The sequence below is a fragment of the Microcaecilia unicolor genome, chromosome 13 (genome assembly GCF_901765095.1).
Source record: "Microcaecilia unicolor chromosome 13, aMicUni1.1, whole genome shotgun sequence".
In the NCBI taxonomy this organism is placed as follows: Eukaryota; Metazoa; Chordata; class Amphibia; order Gymnophiona; family Siphonopidae; genus Microcaecilia; species Microcaecilia unicolor.
In genome coordinates, this window is record NC_044043.1 from 70,233,515 (window position 1) to 70,255,011 (window position 21,497).

At 41.4% G+C, this 21,497-nt stretch overlaps 1 protein-coding gene across 1 annotated transcript in view; it reads left to right on the forward strand.

Moving 5' to 3' along the window:
* The first annotated feature begins 888 nt into the window (after positions 1 to 888).
* SCNN1D (sodium channel epithelial 1 delta subunit) overlaps positions 889 to 21,497 on the forward strand; it is a 50,341-nt gene continuing 29,732 nt past the window's right edge. Inside the window, exons 1-3 of the mRNA XM_030222146.1 lie at positions 889 to 940; positions 14,415 to 14,743; positions 16,053 to 16,314. Of these exons, the coding sequence (XP_030078006.1) occupies positions 14,430 to 14,743; positions 16,053 to 16,314 (576 nt within the window). The 5' untranslated portion in view covers positions 889 to 940; positions 14,415 to 14,429. The remainder of the gene's footprint in view (positions 941 to 14,414; positions 14,744 to 16,052; positions 16,315 to 21,497) is intronic.

Here is a 21,497-nt window from a genome sequence, read left to right on the forward strand (position 1 = left end):
TCTACTGCCTGGATGACCTTGGAATTTGGGGGACATTTCTAAAATGGTCTACTTCCTACCTGAATGGCCTGTCCAGTCCTACCAGGTCCCCAATGGCTCTTCTCTCTCTATCTCCTATCTCCTGTGGTGTCCTACTGGGGTCCCTTCTGGCCCCTAATCTCTTTGATATTTTTCTTGCCCCTCTGGATCTACTTAAACCTGAAAGCACTCACTTATATATATATATATATATATATATATATATATATATATATATATATATATATATATATATATACACACACACACACACACACATAAACGTACATACACATACAAACTCACACACATGCATACTCACACACACACAGTCTTAGTGCTGGGAGCATATCAGCATATCATCTGGAAAGCGATCCTTCCAGCTGGGTAGTTTCCATCTGGAACCTGGTCAAATTTTTCTGAGTGTCACTGCTGTGCGTAAATGTGAGTGATAGGTTTCTGCCCTCTCAACATATCATCACCATCACAGTTATCTTTTGAACTGTTTCCAACTTCTGTTTCAATATAAAGGAAAATGTACCTTACGGTTCAGTTCTTTCCCTTCTGCAATCAGTCGCAACTCGCAAAGATGTGGCAACTGGATGCTTAGGAGTGTCACTGACTTTTCTGGTGCCTTTAGCCAAAGCAGTGCTATTACAGGTGTAAGGCAGTCTGCAGCATCCTGCCAGAGATCAAACGCCCACACCCAGATCAGAAGCTGGGGAGAGAGTGAGAAGTGCTGAATAAGAGAAATTCCAGGCTGAACAAGTGTTCAAAAAAAGCAAAGATCTGCTCCTAAGAATAGTGGAAGCAGATCATAAGGGAGGCTTTTCCAGAGGTCAGGTGCGAACAACAAGAGGGAAGAGAGCCCTGGAACTTCAGAGAAACCAAATATTGCAAAGGAACTGAAGCTTCTATCCAGGTAAGAATGTGTTCTCTGCATAAGGGTCCATGAGAAGAGCCTGAAGTGTGTCTCTTACTACGATTGTTGGGTGGAATTACGGCAAAACAGGAGTTGAATACATTCCAAACCTTTAAAAGCAAAGAGTCATGAACCTATGATGGCACTAAATTACATTTGACAAATCAAATAATTGATTTAACAAATCCATTCTTAGGTCGTATAACCTTGCAAAGTTGTGATAATGAGACTTTATAATTGGACCCAATACAGATGACGAATAGACTGGCTCGGTTCACTTATGCACCGGGTGGGGATTGAGCCCTTAGAACCTGAGATATGTACTGAGAGGGAGATGCTCAAAAGCTACTGCATGCTTGCAACATTTCATGTAGACTGATCTTAGCCAGTCTAAATGAAACATTATTGTGCAGCTAATGCACAGAGGCTTTTAGCCACTGCTTTACTGTGCACAGAAGCAATGACCAAATGTCCCACGCTAATGAGCTTGCTCATTAGCGATTCCTTGGAATGCACAGAGAAACAGCGCATGGAAAATCCCTGCCCTCTAGTGACTAAAATCTAGTGACAGCTCCGGCAGGGTGACTTTTACAGCCCTCTCTGACCAGGATTCTTGCTGGATGCTTTGTGCACCCAGTTGAGAACTAGTCTGCAAGGCAAACAGTACTCCGAAAGGTCTCATTGATTGCAGCAGTACTGGGCAGAGAGGGTCAGCACCATTTTCAAACTTACAGGCAGCTCCATAGAGCTATTGCGCACATTGTGAGCCCCTCCTCCCCTGCCACCTGTTCACTGGACATACTCGCAAGAGCTGTGCCTACCACTCAGCTTGTGGTTATGCCCGGGAACATTCCGGCCCCTTTCCAGTGCTGAAGTTCTGTGCATCTCCCCCTGATCGGTCGCTAATGAGTCTTTGTCCTTGGATGTGATGTACAAGTATAGTGCAAAGTCATGCAGCATACGGGGCACATGTGATGATACAGGCTCACACAAGAACAAGGATCTTTATAGTTTAGGTCTTTCTGTGTCTCAAAATTGTCACAAATGTGGATCCACAGAGTCAAACACTGACCCAACGTGATTAGTGCCGGTACTGAATGGTCATTGTGTCTGTGATTGAATCGGCCCCTAATGTCCCTTCAGACAAAGGAAGGAAGTGCTACATTTTAGTATCCTGTTTAGCTCCTACCAGTTGGATTCCACTGTAGTATCAAACATATAAACGGCAAGTGACCGACTCACCTGCAAATGCACAGTATAGACTTCCCTCTCTGTCCCGCCCTCGCGTCAAGACATCATGACGTCAGAGGGCGGAATAGAGAGGGAAACGGAGTCGGACTGTCAGACGCCGCCGCCGCTGCCTGGAAACGAACATCGCACGAACCAACCTCCATGGGGGGAGGGCAGGGGGGAGAGGGCATGGTTGCTGGACATGGGATGAGAGCAGGGCAGAGAGAAGGGTTGCTGGACATGGGGGGAGGGGGAGGTCAAGGGGGGGGAGGATCGGTGGACGGAGTGAGGCCAGGGGACAGAGGAGGGCTGCAATACTCGCCCGTTTTTACGGGCTTAACGGCTAATAAACTAATAAAGAGTCTGTAGGCGAGCAATTACTCTCCTATCTCACCCATATTCTGATTTTTTTAAATTTACTTTTACATATAGTTTACAGTGAACTTCTGTTTTCTTATATTCTGTTGAGCTTTTGTCAGCATTGTATGTGTATGCATATATGAGAAAATATTTGTGAGTGCATAAGTATATGTATTGTATATATGCTCCTTTATGGAGGTGTATGTGTGTTTGCATGTGCATATGGGTATATATGTTTCTGTGTATGTGTGTATGTTCAATAATAAAAAGAATGAAAGACTTGAATATGTCACTAATCCTCAAAATACTCTCCCATATAATAAGCCTAGAGTACTTTCCAAACTTCAAATACTACTCATGGAGTACAAAATAATCTCGAAAGGGAAAAGCCTCAGTACCCTCACCTCCACCCATTCCACAAGCTTATAGGGTGAAAAGGACTTTACCAGGGTAACCTCTCATCACAGGTATAAAGAACCCTTTCAAAACAATTATTAAAACTCCACTTGCATACAATTTCTGGATCAGTACTTAAACATGACAAAAAGCAAGAAAGAGTCTTAAGACATAGCTTTAAAAAAAAAACCAGAGTGTTTATCCACTTCTATAAATCACACCAACTATGGACAAAATTTCATTACAAAGCTGTCTCAAGGCATGACCAAACGTAGCATTTCTCAAGCACAACTGTTTTCCATGTCAAATATCAAACCAGACTGCAGTCATTACCAGATGAAATATAATCACAGACCACACATATGACAGTAAAGGAATTGTAAACAACAAAAAGAGAGGCTGGATTAAACAAAAAACATTATTAGAGGAAGAAAGTCAGAGACACAAGGGAGTTTCTGTAGATCCAAAGACCTGAGAAAAGAGTATTCTTTTGCTTCTTTTGGAGTAAAATGGTATGGTAGCCGTGTTAGTCCATTTTTAAAGGTCATAAATAGAAATAAATCAAAACATAGAAAAGAAAATTAGACGATACCTTTTTTACTGGACTAACAATTCATTTTTTGATTAGCTTTCAAAGGTATCCCTTCTTCTTCAGATCGGAAATAAGCAAATGCTGAGAAATATCAGAATATATAAGTGAAACACAAAAGCATTCCAATGACAGTCTCACAGGAAGAGGGAGGGGTAGGTTAGGTGAGAAACAAGGACAGCTGTATGGGTGAGACAGGGGGAGAGATGGATGGCTGATAAGCGAGTGACAAAGCAGTAGAATTTAATGGTTTATAGTGGGATAGAAAGCCCAGATCTTTGATAAGTCCTGTCTGGTGGGTGTCAAAATATTTAATCATTTTGACTTGAAAGGTCTTACGTGCCTGGGTTATCTTAAAATTTCCTTTTACTATTCTTACCATAAGATCATTGATGCAATGTTCTGGTTTTGTGAAGTGCTGTCCCACAGAGGTGGCATCCCAGTTGGCATTGTCTATGTAAATTGAGCCTGGTCTTTAGCATCTGGCTTGTTTCTCCAGTAGAGCACCCTTCTTCACACTTTTTGCATTAAATGATATATACCACATTTGAAGATGAGCATGTGAAGGACCCCCTTATGCTGAATTTTTTTCTCATGTGAGAGTGACTGTGGAATCTTGTGAGATGTGTTGGCACAGTTTGCAGTTAGGTATGTTGCAGGGACATGTGCCAGTCTCTTCTTTTTCATTTTATTTTTGTTACATTTGTACCCCACACTTTCCCACTCATTGCAGGCTCAATGTGGCTTACATGGGGCAATGGAGGGTTAAGTGACTTGCCCAGAGTCACAAGGAGCTGCCTGTGCCTGAAGTGGGAATCAAACTCAGTTCCTCAGTTCTCCAGGACCAATGTCCACCACCCTAACCACTAGGCCACTCCTCCACTGTTGCTTCTATTTGAGATTCTACATGGAATGTTGCTATTCCACTAGCAACATTCCATGTAGAAGTCAGCCCTTGCAGATCACCAATGTGGCCGCGCAGGCTTCTGCTTCTGTGAGTCTGACGTCCTGCAGGACGTCAGACTCACAGAAACAGAAGCCTGCGCTTTCCCACTCATGGCAGGCTCAATGCGGCTTACATGGGACAATGGAGGGTTAAGTGACTTGCCCAGAGTCACAAGGAGCTGCCTGTGCCTGAAGTGGGAATTGAACTCAGTTCCTCAGTTCCCCAGGACCAAAGTCCACCACCCTAACCACTAGGCCACTCCTCCACACCGTGTCGGAAGTTTGTTTTTTACTAATTTCTTTTTTTTTTTTTTTCAAATTAGGTGGCTGTTAGTAGGCCAGCATTGGTGGAGCTGGGAATATCTCTTTCAGTTATTCATCCTCCTGGAGTAGTGGCTGTAGATCTTTTACGATTCTTCTCAATTTTCTAGCTCTGGATTATATGTCACTCTCTGTGGCTTTCTTCTCTTTGTACTACAGTAGGTTTTCTCTAGTTTTTTTTAAAGAGAAGAAGCAATATTCTTGGGGGATTATTTTGGTGTTGTAGCCTTTTTGTTTGAAAGATTCAGTCAAGATTTTGAGGTGTTTATCTCTGTCTCTTGGGTCAGGGCAGATATGGTGGTATCTTTTTGGCTGTGTATAATGGATTTTTTTGTATGTGAAGGGTAGAAGCTAGAGTTATGGAGGTAGGTGCATCAGTCCGTAGGTTTCCTATATATCAATATTTGTATGTAGCCATTGCTGATGGAAACTGTGGTATCTGGGGAGTAGTCAATTTTGAATTTGAATAGTAGGATAGTATGCTTCTTTTTGAAAAAGTTAATATTTATTTATTGAGATTTTGCTCACACCTTTTTCACGAGTAGCACAAGGTGAGTTACATTCAGGTACTCTGGATATTTCTCTGTCCCAGGAGGGCTCACAATCTAAGTTTGTACCTGAGGCAATGGAGAGTTAAGTGACTTGCCTAAGATTGCAAGGAGCAGCAGTGGGATTTGAACTGACCACCTCTGGATTGCAAGACTGGTGCTCTAACCACCAGGCCACTCCTCCACACCCTAGCATGGTATCAGCAACCGAAAAGGTCTGGGAGTAGGTTTCATATACATGTGCTGTTTTGGAAAAGAAGACGTGAAATAGGTCTTTCCAGCAGCGTTCAATTAACATGATGGGAAGTGTTAAATTAGGGCATTTTGGAAATAACAGGGAACAATCTCCTTTAAGAATCTGTATACATGACTCACAACCTTGAATTTAATTCTCCAAGAAACTGGGAGCCAGTGAAGATGTCATTTGCTGAGGGTTCTCCTGTCATTCTGTCACACTTAAATAGCACCCAAATTTGGGCGTGCTACCGAGATAACGAGCTCTTAACCATCAACAATTGGACACTAACAACCAATTATTGATATTAATTGGCACTCATTTAAATTTACATTTGCATCAGGCTGTGTGCTTGTCAGAACTATATATAGAATTCCTCCCTTAGGGGTCCTTTAACTAAGCTGTGGGGAAAAGGGCCCTGCAGTAGCAATGGGGGACCATTTTTCCTGCATGCCAGGGCCCTTTTTACCGAAGCAGGTAAAAAGCTCCCCCAAAATGGCCAAATGGTATGATAACTCTTACTGTATGGCCATACAGCAGGGATCACTTACCACCACCCATTGAAGTAGCAGTAAGGGCTCCTGCAGTAACCTGACGGTAACCGGGCAGTGCGCAGCGATGTCCAATTACAGCCATGCTAGAAAAGTTTCTGAAGCATCGGAAATGGCACATGCTCAACACAGAATTACCGCTGGCAGCCCACTTTGTAAAAGACCCCCCCTCAGCACGTAACTGCAATGCGGCATACATGTGGGCGGAGCATGGGTGGTCCAAGGGTGTGTTACCGAATGTCACACGGAACTTATAGAACAGTGTTTCCCAAGCCCAGTCCTGGAGTATCCCCTTGCCAGTCAGGTTTTCCAGATACCAAAATATAGAACAGGAAAAGTTCTCTACGATGACGAATCACAGAAGGCAAAAGTAGAGACTAATAGACGATTCACCACTGGAGACGTGAGTCCAACAGTCTTTATTATATCAGAGATAACGACCCGACACAGGCCGTGTTTTGACGCTAAAAAGCGTCTGCATCAGGGGTCAATAAATACACTACAAATCAAAACATATAACATATAAATAATGCCAATAAAAACATATATACACATCCATATAGAGATATGAAAATTCAATAGACACTCATTTTCTGATCAGAGGTCAATATGCTCAAATATGCTTAATAACCATTAAAACAGCATACATATATTCAAAAGATTTAAAAAGTTTTTGGCTTCTGCTAATATAAATCAAAAAATATGAAAATATAAATATTATGTGTATTCCAGGTATATATATAATTTTGGACTTATATGCCAGCTAAAATATGATGTATAAATGGTTGTTAGAAAAAATGAAATAGGGTAATTAATATTAAATGCATGTGCACTTTTATATATTAGTATCATGCAATGACAATATACTAAAAACAAAACCTCATGCTTACCCAAGTAATGAATGCAAAACGAAGAGTCCTACTTGTATATGTGTTGTCAACTCACTGATCACGTAGCACTGCAAGCCACGAATGAGAACATGATGGGTTTAAAAACAAACATCTAATAACAAAGTATCCATGTAATACTTGAAGAGTTACAAGGGATTAATTGAACCAGCAGAGAAAGAGAAAATAAAACCAAACACTGACTGACTGTGTATCACCTAGCACTGCAAGACAGGAATGAGAACAGAATGGGTTTAAAAACAAACACCTGATAACAAAGTATCCATGTAACACTTAAAGAGTTAAGAGGGATTAATTAAACAAGCAGAGAAAGTGAAAATAAAACCAAACGCTGACTGAATGTGTATCACCTAGCACTACAAGCCAGGAATGAGAACATGATGGGTTTAAAAACAAACATCTGGTAACAAAGTATCCATGTAATACTTGAAGAGTTACAAGGGATTAATTGAACCAGCAGAGAAAGTGAAAATAAAACCAAACGCTGACTGAATGTGTATCACCTAGCACTACAAGCCCTGAATAAAGATATAATCTTAATAGGTTTAAAAACAAACCTTTGGCAACATGGTATCCATATGATACTAAAAAAGTAGATAGAACCGGCAGAGAAAGTAAAAGGGAACCAAACGTTGGCTGAAAATGTATCAACATAATGCTGGGCAGGGAGGAAAAGAGAAACTACATAAAAAAGGGGCATCTAAAAGTAAATACATAGCCAAATAAATTCAACAGTGCAAACAAAGGTTGGGACAAAAAATGCTGCCAAAACAAGCAAGTCAGAAAAATATAAATAATGAACTAAACTAAATGAGGATAATGGAGAGACATCACAATCAAGCACTGGGAGGAGAAGAAAAAAGTGCTTACCCAAACAGACAAGGTTGCCAGGTGGAAAATTTTTTTCCCACCCAATCCAGCCTAAAAACAGCCCAAAACCCGCCCAAACTCAAACCCCGCCCCTGACACCCCCACCCCCGCGTCATCACCCCCACCCCCGCGTCATCACACCCGCCCCCGCCGTCATTGGCCCCGCCTCCCCCATCATCGGCCCCGCCTCCCCCGTCATCGGCCCCGCCCAGAACGTCACTAACCCCGCCCAAAACATCACTAACCCCGCCCCCCGCGGCCGAAAAAACCGCCTGAAAACCGCCGAAAAGAAAAAAAAGAAGCCCAAAAAACCGCAACCCGCCGCGGGCAAAAATTTCCCGTGGCGGGTCGCGGAAAACCGCCCAATTGGGCGGTAAAACCGCCCACCTGGCAACACTGCAAACAGAATATGCTGGATACAAACTATCAGAGCAAATGGTGATGACGGCAAAGTAGTAAGAATATATAGCATGCTGGGAGGAAAAAGGGGGTGGTCTCATCCGACACATGCCGGAAGTATCCTATGTGGTGAAAGTCAATGTGAGCAGCTGCTGTGGTCTTAGAAAATGATGTCACAAAATGCGTTTAATGAAACAATACAGAAACAGATGGAAATACAAGGGTAAATTAAACCAGCGTAAAAAAACAAATATGACAAAAAGGAATTAAAAAAAATGAAAAGGGAGGTAAAAAAATCAATCAAGCTCCCGATTGGAACATTCCTATTTTTAAATGGAAACCAAAATAGAAGCAAAAAACTTTCATAAAAGTAATGTGAACAAATATACAGAATGGTGTGCATCTTTATACAGGTAAATAAATATATAATAATAAAAAGATTTATATGATCACAATTCTATCTCTACTCCAACATGGTCTTATAAAAAAGTAAAATGTTGTCAAATCATTAACATCTCTTTGATCTTAATTTTCTAATGTTTTGATAAAAAAAGATTAATATAAATGTGTGTTATAATAAGTTAATACAGAACATATACTTAAAAGAACTACTTGTAATTTATTTTCTCCACCTTTTGTTAAGATCGATGCACTACCTCTTTTAAAAAGGTCATTAAAACATTAGTTATAGTTTGTCCATAGATGAAATATTTTGGATATCATATAAAAAATATATATGTACCTAAAGAATAAATATCTATTTTAGATTGATTGCACACTTAAAAAAACTTATATAGACAAATATAATCAGAGGAAATGTACCCATTCTAAGGCCACATTTAGTCCATATGGACTGACTGAATTTAATTCAAAAATAGTCCTTTGTTCCTCTCTCAGTAAGTGATTATCAAAATCACCACCGCGCCATGATTTTCTTATGATTTTAAACACAAGAAATTTCAAGTCTGTAACTACATGATTTTTCTCCTTCCAATGTTGGACAAGAGGAGCGCTCATAACTTCTCTATTAATACAGCTTCTATGTTCTATAATACGTGTTTTGATTGCACGTTTAGTTTTGCCTACATATAGTAACTGGCACGGGCATACAATAATGTAAATTACTCCACTTGTGTTGCAATCTGAAGAATGGTGCAGTTTGTATTCTTTCTCATTGGTCAGATTTTGAAATATGATGGTAGTTATGGCATGTGGACATACACTGCAGCGACCACATTGTTTATGTCCAAGCGTAAGTGTGGGTAAACAATCCAAAGGATCTATAGGAAGTGCTGATGGAACTAATTTTTCTTTAATATTCCTATTTCTAGAATATGCCACCACTAGATCTTTGTTTTTGAAACACTCATGTCCTTCCAGGATATGCCAGTGTTTCCTAATTGTTCTTTGGATATCGCTCGCTAAGTGAGAGTATTTTAAAGTACAAACGACATCTGGTTTCTTTTTCACATGTTGTTTTTCCAATAAATCACTTCTTGTCTTCAGGCTCGCTTTTGTATATCCACTTTCTATATGTTTGTTCGGATACCCTCTTTTCTGGAATCTTTTTTTCATAATACTGGACTGTTCTTCATAATTATCAAATTCCGTGCATATCCTCTTTAGTCTCAAGAACTGACTGTAAGGTAAATTGCGTTTAAGGGATGCATTGTGAAAGCTAGTATACTATAAAAAGACATTTTTATCCGTGCTTTTCCTGTATAGAGTTGTTGCAAAACCATAGTCCTTTTTCTGTATTAATAAATCCAAAAAAACTAATTTGATTACTATCCATATTAATCTTGAATTTCAAATGAGAGTCTCTATTATTAAGCCAATCCAAAAAAAACGGAAGCATGTCTTGTTCACCACGCCAGAGAAGAAAAATGTCATCGATATATCTTCTATAAAAAATGACATTGTCTGAAAAAGGAAAATCCTGTAAGTAAGTATTCTCAAAATTTTCAACATAAAGATTTGCAAGATCAGGGGCCATTGCTGATCCCATTGCGGTGCCGCAAATTTGAAGGTAGAATTTCCCCCAAAAACAAAAATAATTCTTCATTAATGCAATTGTAGCTAGTGTGATAATGAGCCAATTTGGAATGCGTAAGTTCGATGTTCTTGTCTGTAGCGATTTTTCAATTACCTGTATTGCCTCGAGTTGTGGGATATTCGTATATAGAGATTCAATATCTAATGTGACTAATGTTATATTTGTTAAATCTCCATCAAAATTTTCTAATAGTTGTATCATATGACCAGAGTCCCTGACATATGATTTCATAGATGGAATGAAAGGATGCAAAAAGGAGTCCACAAAAACAGATAATGGTTCTAAGATCGAACCATTTGCCGACACGATTGGTCTGCCTGGGTGGTTAGTTAAAGATTTGTGAATTTTTGGCAAAGTATACAGTGTAGGTATAGTTGGACATTTGACAGTAAGGAAGTCTTTCTCTTTGTTAGTCAATATTCCTCTTGTAGATGCTAAAGTGATTACTTCCTCTATGTCTTTTTGAATACTGCTAGTTGGATCTGTATCTAACTGAACATAATATCTACTATCTTCTAGTTGTTTCATAATCTCTGCTATATAGTCTGTTCTATTTTGAATGACTATACCACCCCCTTTATCAGCAGGCTTGATTACGATGGTATTATTGGTGGATAATGACTGTATAGCTTCATTCTCCTTTTTAGATAAATTTAACACCCAACAGAAAGGACTTAACAAGGATCTGGGGTTCCTAGCCCATTATAAACCATAAAGCTGTATTTCTCTGTTGATCACCCTCTCCTCACCTACCCACACCCATCCTGTTAGAATATCAATGATATGCTTTGATGTCCCCATGCATACTTCCTACCCACCCCCCTCCTCCCACCCTGTCAGACTGTCATAGTAATGCTTGAATGTTTTCACTTATATACACTGTCAGCTAGCACATTTGCTTATTTCCGATCTGAGGAAGAAGGGCAACCTTCGAAAGCTAATCAAGAAATGTATTAAGTTATGTCCAATAAAAAAGGTATCATCTTATTTTCTTTTCCATGTTTTATTTTGTTTGATTTCTATAGATAAATTATAAAATCTCTGTTTCTTCTTTTTTTCAATCATAGCAACATCTCTTTTTACACAGTTCATATATGCGTGAATTAGTGGATCTGGCTGTCCCGGTGGCATCCACTTAGAGTTTCTCTTAACAATGGAAATATCTGTATTAGGTACATTGTTCTTAGAGAACATTTGAATAATTTGCAATTTTCTGGTAAATTTAAATAAATCTATCTGTGTCTGGAAAGCATTGTACTTCGCTGTTGGGACAAAAGAAAGGCCTTTCTTGAGGACCTGATACTCTACGTCTGAAATAGGATAATTGGATAAATTATAAACTGGAATATCTATCGCCAGCCGTTCTTCCGTTGTTGCGATTGGCTGTAATGTCTCATTGGGAATCTGGTCTGTGTTATTCTGGGATAGCCTCTCCCTCTCCCTCTGCCCCTGTTGAATTGTAGGTTCCAAGGAGGTGGCTGGTGACGCCATGTTGTATGCTGGTTCGATATGGTGCGGTAAGACTCCCATATTTGATCTAAAAAAGAGGGATTAGGTGCAGTCATGGTAGATGGATGCACTGGACTAGTGAAAGGTGAAGTAAAAGAATCACCCGATTCACTCCTAATTCTTTTTTTATTTCTTTCAGGTGTTTTTTGATTAGGAGGTCTTGTTTGATGTCTATCTGTAGAAATATGATTATATGGACGAATAGATCTACTAATGCTTCTCTTTCTCATGGGATAAATTCTAGCCTGACTGTACGGATAAATATTTCCTTTTTTATAATCTATTTCATCCCTCTTGTACTTACGTTCTTTAATCTCTCTTGTGTCATGTCTAAAATTATCCATACGTTTATTAGCCTCAATATTCACAGATTCATAATTAGGATCTTTATTTTTTAATATTTGTACTTTCTCTTCTAATATAGATTTCAATTCTTCACTTTTCTTTTTAGATGTTTCTGCTAATAAAATCATTAGGTCAAGTGAGCATTTGTTCAAAATGGCAGTCCACTGATCTAAAAATACTTGGTTATCTAAAAACATCGTTGGGGCTTTCTTGATTCTAAGTCCTCTTGGAATCATTTTTGCCCGACAATAATTAATTAATGCAACAAAATGTGAATCATTTTTAACAATGTCTTTCTGAGTCCGTATCACCTCAGACCATAGATTCACTATGGAATTAGTAGTATGTGTAAGAGTGTCTTCATCTTCAGGTAGTTGTGTATTAAGTAAACGTTGAAGACGTTCTGTTGGAAAACTCAACACGTTCTCCCATGGTTGAAAGGTCATGGTAAGCCTGGATACCAAAATCCAAAATATAGAACAGGAAAAGTTCTCTACGATGACAAATCACAGAAGGCAAAAGTAGAGACTAATAGACGATTCACCACTGGAGACGTGAGTCCAACAGTCTTTATTATATCAGAGATAACGACCCGACACAGGCCGTGTTTCGACACTAAAAAGCGTCTGCATCAGGGGTCAATAAATACACTACAAATCAAAACATATAACATATAAATAATGCCAATAAAAACATATATGCACATCCATATAGAGATATGAAAATTCAATAGACACTAATTTTCTGATCAGAGGTCAATATGCTCAAATATGCTTAATAACCATTAAAACAGCATACATATATTCAAAAGATTTAAAAAGTTTTTGGCTTCTGCTAATATAAATCAAAAAATATGAAAATATAAATATTATGTGTATTCCAGGTATATATATAATTTTGGACTTATATGCCAGCTAAAATATGATGTATAAATGGTTGTTAGAAAAAATGAAATAGGGTAATTAATATTAAATGCATGTGCACTTTTATATATTAGTATCATGCAATGACAATATACTAAAAACAAAACCTCATGCTTACCCAAGTAATGAATGCAAAACGAAGAGTCCTACTTGTATATGTGTTGTCAACTCACTGATCACGTAGCACTGCAAGCCACGAATGAGAACATGATGGGTTTAAAAACAAACATCTAATAACAAAGTATCCATGTAATACTTGAAGAGTTACAAGGGATTAATTGAACCAGCAGAGAAAGTGAAAATAAAACCAAACGCTGACTGAATGTGTATCACCTAGCACTACAAGCCAGGAATGAGAAAATGATGGGTTTAAAAACAAACATCTGGTAACAAAGTATCCATGCAATACTTGAATACTAGAATACTATCAGGTGCATGCATGGCACACTTCGATGCATCAGCTTACACCAACCTTTGACCTGTTGTAAGTATGCGTGCCTAAATTTTGGCATTAGTGTTCCTTAATGGTTTAGGCATGCCTAAGTGCTATTATAGAATTGGCACCAAGCCTGACCCTTTGTGGTACCTGGATCTTGCTGAAATGGCCAGTGTTGATTAGAATAAGGTCTCAGAAGTAAAACTTTTAAATGGGAAACCACTGAGGTCAGCTTGGCTTTGAGCCAGGGAGACAGGGAGAATTGGGCTGGTGGGGGAGGTGGAGAGACTGCTGGAGTTGGGGAGTGGAGAAGAGAGTTAAGGAGAGTTATTTTTTACTCATCATTTTTGATAGACAGTTCCATTAGATTTTCATAACAGTGGTGGAGAAGGGTCCTGAGAGGAGGGATTTGTCTTGAGAGCGGAGGTTACGGGTAGAAATGTAAGGGGAGATGAGGGTAGAGAGGTAAGGAGGGGCTGCAGATCGAGTGCATTTGTAGGTTAGTAGGAGAAGCTTGAACTGTATGCAGTACCTGATCGGAAGCCAGTGAAGTGACTTGAGGAGAGGGGTGATATGAGTATATCGGTCCAGGCGGAAGATAAGACGTGCAGCTGAGTTCTGAACGGACTGAAGGGGGGGATAGATGGTTAAGAGGGAGGCCAGTGAGGAGTAGGTTGCAGTAGTCAAGGCGAGAGGTAATGAGAGAGTGGACGAGAGTTCGGGTGGTGTGCTCAGAAAGGAAAGGGCGAATTTTGCTAATGTTATAGAGGAAGAAGCGACAGGTCTTGGCTATCTGCTGGATAGAGCTGCCAAACTTCACATCATAATGGGGATGTTTATTTATTCTGTGCAGCGGACGCAGTTTGAAATGACGACCAAAAATGAGCCTGATGAGAAGGAAGAAAGCCTGATTGAGTGGTATGACTCCTTCCAGGACATGTTCCAGTTCTTTTGTAACAACACTACCATCCATGGAACAATCCGTCTGGTTTGCTCCAGCAGGAACAAGATGAAAACTGTCTTCTGGGCTGTGCTCTTTCTTGTCAGCCTGGGAACATTGTATTGGCAGTTTGCATTCCTGACGGGCCAATACTGGAGCTACCCAGTTACCGTGAATATCATGGTGCAATCCAATCCCAAAATGTTCCCAGCCGTTACTGTCTGCAATATGGACCCCTACAGGTAACAGGATGTGTACAAAGCTTGCTTTAACAACATAGGTTCTACTGCTCTGTTTAGGCCCAAATCAGTTTCTCAGAAAAATCAGCTTGGTTGAATTCAGGTTTCTTTGTACCGCTTCACCATTTCTCAGTAGAAAATAAACTAAGCAGTTTCCCTCAGACATTATTCCTATTGCCCATTCCCACAAGATCCTGGAGGAGCGTGGCCTAGCAGGGGTCACCCAATCCCATTAAATTAAGTGAATTTCATTCTGAGTTCATTTTTTTTAACAGTAATTCTACTTGACTATAAATGAGCAATTGAGATATAGTGAGAAGAGTAATGCAGTTGCAAAGTGTGATATCCTAGTGTTTCTTGTTTGGGTGGAGATGAAGGGTTTGAATGACAATAGAAAGATTTAGAATAAATAAAAGAATACAAGCTATTGAACAGCCAAGCACCATTTCCTGAAAAGCAAACTGCACCCTTAGTGCTGTCACAAGTACAAGTATCAGAGCATGTCTTGTACTCCTGCAGTCCTCGACCTGTGCAGGCAGAGTGACATCACACTGACTGTAGAAGCCAATCAGATCCTTCCCTTTTGCCTGTGAGGTAATCTTATGCCTCTGTTCTGAACATGGTGGCTTCCAGGGGCAATGCAGAATAATGTGCCCAGGCATTGTGTTTACGTCTCCCTTTGTTCTCTTCTTAAATACTGTGCAGTATGAGAATGGTTAATTATGCACTGTTTTCAAAGAGATTAAGCTGAACATGGAGTTACTCAGCTAGAACCCCAGGCTGAAAACTATATCCCTTACCACACCTAAACCTAGCCACAGGAAATAGGGATGCCCCCAGGTAAAAGATCATGGATTAGATATACCGCCTTTCTGTGGTACAACCACAGTGATTTACATTTATTATATGCAGGTACTTTCTCTGTCCCTACTGTGCTCACAATCTAATTTTGTACCTGGAACAAGGGAGGATTAAGTGACTTGCTCAGAATCACAAGGAACTGCAGTGGGAATCAAACCCACTGCATTAGCCATTAAGCTATTCCTCCACTCCCTAGACTACATTAGCTGTAGAGATGGGGAAGAGAAAGGAAAATACAGTCATAGATATCATTTTCAGATCTATGTGCGCATTTTCCTGAATTTGCTTGACCACAGGGAGTTGGTAATTCTGTGCATCTATGTGTATGACCATACCATGAATGAATCTCATACAAACATAGGCAAGTGGTAATTGCTTCTTGAGGAATTCCATCCCTTTATGGGATCATATAGAATAACGTTTCCATCTCTTCTTGCTCTCCATTTGTTAGGTTTGATCTAGTGAAGGAGCACCTAAACCAACTGGACCAGCTTACACAGGAAACTCTGTCTTCCCTCTATGGATACAACTCCTCTAGCCATCTTTGGAATGGTAGTCGTATCACCCAACTGGAAGACCTGCTAGATAGTGGCCACGTGGATCTCAATGCCAGCTTCCATCTGGACACAAAGACCAAGCTAATGAGGCTGAAAGATGATAACTCAGGACCAGCCCTCCCTGGAATGAATAGCTCCAAAGTGGGCTTTCAGCTAGTAAGTAGAGGTGGGACCATATAACTATATATGAAAAGAGGGTTGTAGACTCTGTCCAGCCCACCTGAAGCTCACCTCACAGGGTGCGTGGTAACACAGACTGGAGAAGTATATCATATTGAGTCTTCTGGCCCTTTGCTGAATGCCTCTAAATATTTGGATTGTGGAGCCCTCCAGCGCCTTATCACCCATCCTGTGAGGAAGCCTTCCCTTTACTTGAAGTTAACTTTTTTCCTTAGTGTATGTTACTATGCACCACTTTATAACCCCTGCTATATATGTTGGTAGAAGAGAGGAGATACCAGGAGTTGTTTAGTCTTGGACCACTTACAGTTTTCTCTGTTAGAGTTCTGATATTTCTAACAGGATGTGATTAACCAGATGGTGAACCCCAGGCAAAAAAGCATTTGGGAGTTATCAGGAATTCTTTTGTTTTATAAGAACATAAGCGTTGCCATACTGGGACAGACAGAAGGTTCTACAAGCCCAGTAACCTGTTTCCAAAAGTGGCCAAACCAGGTCACATGTACCTGGCAAGATCCCAAAAGAGTAAAACAGATTTTATGCTGCCTATCCTAGAAGTAAGCAGTGGAATTGCCCCAAGTCCATCTTAATAATGGCTTATGGACTTTCCTTTTAGGAAATTAGCCAAAAATGTTTTGAGCCCTGCTAAGCTAACTGGAGTGGAGGAGTGGCCTAGTGGTTAGGGTGGTGGACTCCAGTCCTGGAGAACTGAGTTCAATTCCCACTTCAGGCACAGCTCATTGTGACTCTGGGCAAGTCACTTAACCCTCCATTGCCCCATGTAAACCGCATTGAGCCTGCCATGAGTGGGAAAGCACAGGGTACAAATGTAACTAAACAAAAAACTGCTTTTACCACATTCACTGGCAATGAATTCCAGAGTTGAAGTACATATTGAGGGGCTCCTTTTACAAAGTCGTGGTACTGATTTCCGATGCAGTAAATGCGATGAAACCAATTCCTATGGGCTTTGTCGCATTTGCTGAGCAGGAATCAATACCTTGACTTTGTAAAAGGAGCCCTGAGTAAAGAAATATTTTCTCTGATTTGTTCTAAATTTACTACTTAGTAGCTTCATTGCATGCCCCTTAGTCCTTGCATTTTTGGAAAGAGTAAACAAGCAATTCATACCTACCCATTCCACTCCCCTCAGTATTTTATGTTGTTGAATGGTGCCTGAAATTTAATAAAAAGCAAGTTTAAAACAGGGGCGTAGCCACGGGTGGGCCTGGATGGGCCCAGGCCCACCCACGTTTGCTACAGGCCCGCCCCGCCCGCGACAGCCCCCTGCACTGACCTGAAGCGCGTTCTCCCTCCAATCCAGCCCCGGCGATCATAGCCAGCCTTCTACCACGTCCAGCAGGAAGTTGCAGAGTAGGCGGGACGCGCCTGAGAAGAAGATCTGACGACACGCGCTGGACGTAGTAGAAGGCTGGCTATGATCGCCGGTGCTGGATTGGAGGGAGAACGCGCTTCAGGTCAGTGCAGGGGGCTGTCGTGGGTGGGGCAGTCGCGGGTGGACACAAAATGTGGTGGCGGCGGGCGGCAGTGGGCGGGGGGTGGACGGTGGAGAGGAAGGAGGTCTGTGCCCACCCAGTCCACCTCCAGGCCCACCCAAAAATTAATCGCTGGCTACGCTACTGGTTTAAAAAAAATAAAATGGCATAAATAGTGCCCCACATGATTCCCACTACAGAGAAAGAAGAGAGAAGTGCTGCTCGCTCATTCCTTCATTGGCACAGGGGACGGGGAGCTAGACCAACCTCTGGGGGGAGCAATAGCTCTAGTTCACCCTTCCCCCACTCAAGAGAGCCACTGAATTACCAGATTTGTCAGGGACCCTCCTAAATATTTGGGTCCTAGGCATGAGCCTAGCTTGCCTATGCCTTAATCCTGAGAGCCAGCAGGAACGATCTGGAGCCCACGCTGTATTTATGAAAGGATAATTACACAAAAGGTTATCTTTACCTGTGACTCTGGTCCCCTATGCCTGAGAATTTCAACATAGGTGATATTTGACTGGGCTGGCTATACTGAAACATTGCGTTTAAAGATTAGAATTTCTTAGTAACGGGATAAGCACCTTTTTTCTTACATTCCTATCAAGATGCTTTCCCTCAACCAGATACAACAGGTTCCACCTTGCTGCAGAAAGCTGTTCTACCCTCCTCTTTAACCTAAAACACCACTCCCAGGGCTTGATCATAGCAACTTGTGCAAACCTAGTCCAGAGCCAATATTTCAAGAGCAAAGTGTATCTCTTAAATATTTCTCCAATCATTAAAGTCAGTCTAGCTGCAGCAGGGTAACAAGGGGTAAACAGATGAAATCAGGCCCAGCCCTTGGCTTCTGAAGCTGCCTGCCTAGCTTTCGGGGTGAAAGGGGCTCATACAATGTGGAACTAGGGAAATTGTAAGCTCGAGGGAGCTGTGAACATGGTGCTCATTTTGGTGTTAATTGGCACAGGTCCTCCGTTTCAGAATTTGTGATTTATTCCATTATGTTTCCCTTCTGAAAAAGTGCACTCCTGCCCCTCTCCCACCCCACCTTAAGCAGTATGTCATAGTAACATAGTAGATGACGGCAGAAAAAGACCTGCACAGTCCATCCAGTCTGCCCAACAAGATAAACTCATATGTGCTACTTTTTGTGTATACCTTACCTTGATTTGTACCTGTCCTTTTCAGGGCAAAGACCGTATAAGTCTGCCCAGCACTATCCCCACCTCCCAACCACCAGCCCCGCCTCCCAACCACTGGCTCTGGCACAGACCGTATAAGTCTGTGATGGTTTGTTTTTTTCTACATGCTGCCTTCCTTTACTGAATCTGAATTCTACCTCACTACATTAGAGTGAGGAAAACTAACAGATAAAAACAAAAAATATATATAATGGGATCTCCTTTTCATTGGTTAGTGTCATACATTTCTTGGTTACCTGTCTGGAGCTAACAAACTTTTCCTTCCTCAGGTCAAAACAGCTCAAGATGTGATTACTAGAAAATATAAGTGAAGGATAAAAATCATTCCAGTGACAGCCTGAAGGGAAAAGGTGGGGGGGGGGGGGGGGGTAGGGGAGGAGAGGCGAGGTTGATGGGTGATCAGAAGGTGATACACTGTAGAATTTTATGGCTCATAATGAGTTAAAAACCCAGTCTCTGTTCAGTCTCTTCCAAAGTACTCTATTTGTTCATTTAATTTCAGTCTTATGTTTCTGGATTTCCTTTGAGTATGCAATGGTGTGGTCCTGAAAATTGCTGCCCCAAGTCCAAAAATCCGGACTGCTCAGGGATTGGGTCAATTCAGATTTTCTGGATTCTCAGGTAGTACTTTTAAAATTCAAATTTAAGGAAAAATAAAGAAGAGATGTACAGATAATGTTGATTTATTTATTAACAAATATAGAATACTTCATTTATTAAAATGGGTTTATTTACAGGAAAAACATATAAAGAACCTTAGATATTATGTCTCATGGAATTAGGGGGACTAAGAATCAAAAACCAAAGGAAGTTGGTACCCTATCAGGCTTATTTTTGAAAGACAAGGACGTCCATCTTTCGACACAAATCGGGAGATGGGCGTCCTTCTCCCAGGGTCGCCCAAATCGGCATAATCAAAAGCTGACTTTGGGCGTCCCCAACTGCTGTCTGTTGCGGGGAAGACCAAAGTTCCCGGAGGTGTGTCGGCAGCATAGCAAAGGCGGGACTTGGGCGTGCCTAAAACATGGGCGTCCTCGACTGATAATGGAAATAAAAAGGGCGTCCCTGATGAGCACTTGGGCGACTTTACTTGATCCTTTTTTTGTTACAACCAAGTCGTGAAAAGGTGCCCAAACTGACCAGATGACCACCGGAGGGAATCGGGGATGACCTCCCCTTACTCCCCCAGTGGTCACTAACCCCCTCCCACCCTCAAAAGAACTTTAAAAAATGTCATACCCAGCTCCATGACAGCAGTATGCAGGTCCCTGGAGCAGTTTTAGTGGGTACTGCAGTGCACTTCAGGCAGGCGGACCCAGGCCCATCCCCCCCTACCTGTTACACTTGTGGTGGTAAATGTGAGCCCTTCAAAACCCACCAGAAACCCACTGTACCCACATCTAGGTGCCCCCCTTCACCCATAAAGGCTATGGTAGCGGTGTACAGTTATGGGGAATGGGTTTTGGGGGGCTCAGCACACAAGGTAAGGGAGCTATGCACCTGGGAGCAATTTCTGAAGTCCACTGCAGTGCCCCCTAGGGTGCCCGGTTGGTGTCCTGGCATGTCAGGGGAACCAGTGTAGTACGAATGCTGGCTCCTCCCATGACCAAAGGGCTTACATTTGGTCATTTCTGAGATGGGCATCCTTAGTTTCCATTATCGCTGAAAATCAGAAACGACGAAGTCTAAGGACGACCATCTCTAGGGATGACCTAAATGTTAAGATTTGGGCGTCCCGATCGTATTATCAAAACGAAAGATGGACGCCCATCTTGTTTTGATAATACGCGTTTCCCCGCCCCTTCGCCGGGACGTCCTGCGAGGACGTCCTCAGGAAAACTTGGGCGCCCCTTTCGATTATGCCCCTCCACCACACAAACTTCCTGTGTCAGAGGGAGTGAAACTGGAAGATCTAAGAGTGATGCGCACAGGAAAATGGTCCCGTGCCTGCATCTTTACAGCTGTGTTTACCAGAAAAGGTTTGGGTTTCAAAGAGTCTGGTTTCTTGGGTGGTCCGGATTTCTGGCATCCGGATTTTTGGACTTGTACTCTATATCTTATAGCCTGATTCTTTATTTTTAACATCTGGCCTCTCTCACCAGTGTAACATTCTTCACGTTTTCTCAATTGAATAATATATGCTATATTATATTATTTACTGAGATTTATTAACTGCCTTTATAAAGAGGAGAAGTGTAAGTATTGTCCTCTTATGTTGAATGTTTTTCCGATGTGGATATCTATGGGGTCTTGTGATTATAGTAACACGGTAAATGATGGCAGATAAAGACCTGCACTGTCCATTCAGTTTGTCCATCAAGGCAGCCAGGTCCACGCCCGCCACTCTGTGCAGGTTGCGAGGGCAGATATGTTCTGGCACAGTTTGCAACTTGGTATGTTGCAGGGATGTGCACTGTTTTTTTTTTTTTTCTTTCTATGTGCTTCATAAGATTCATTT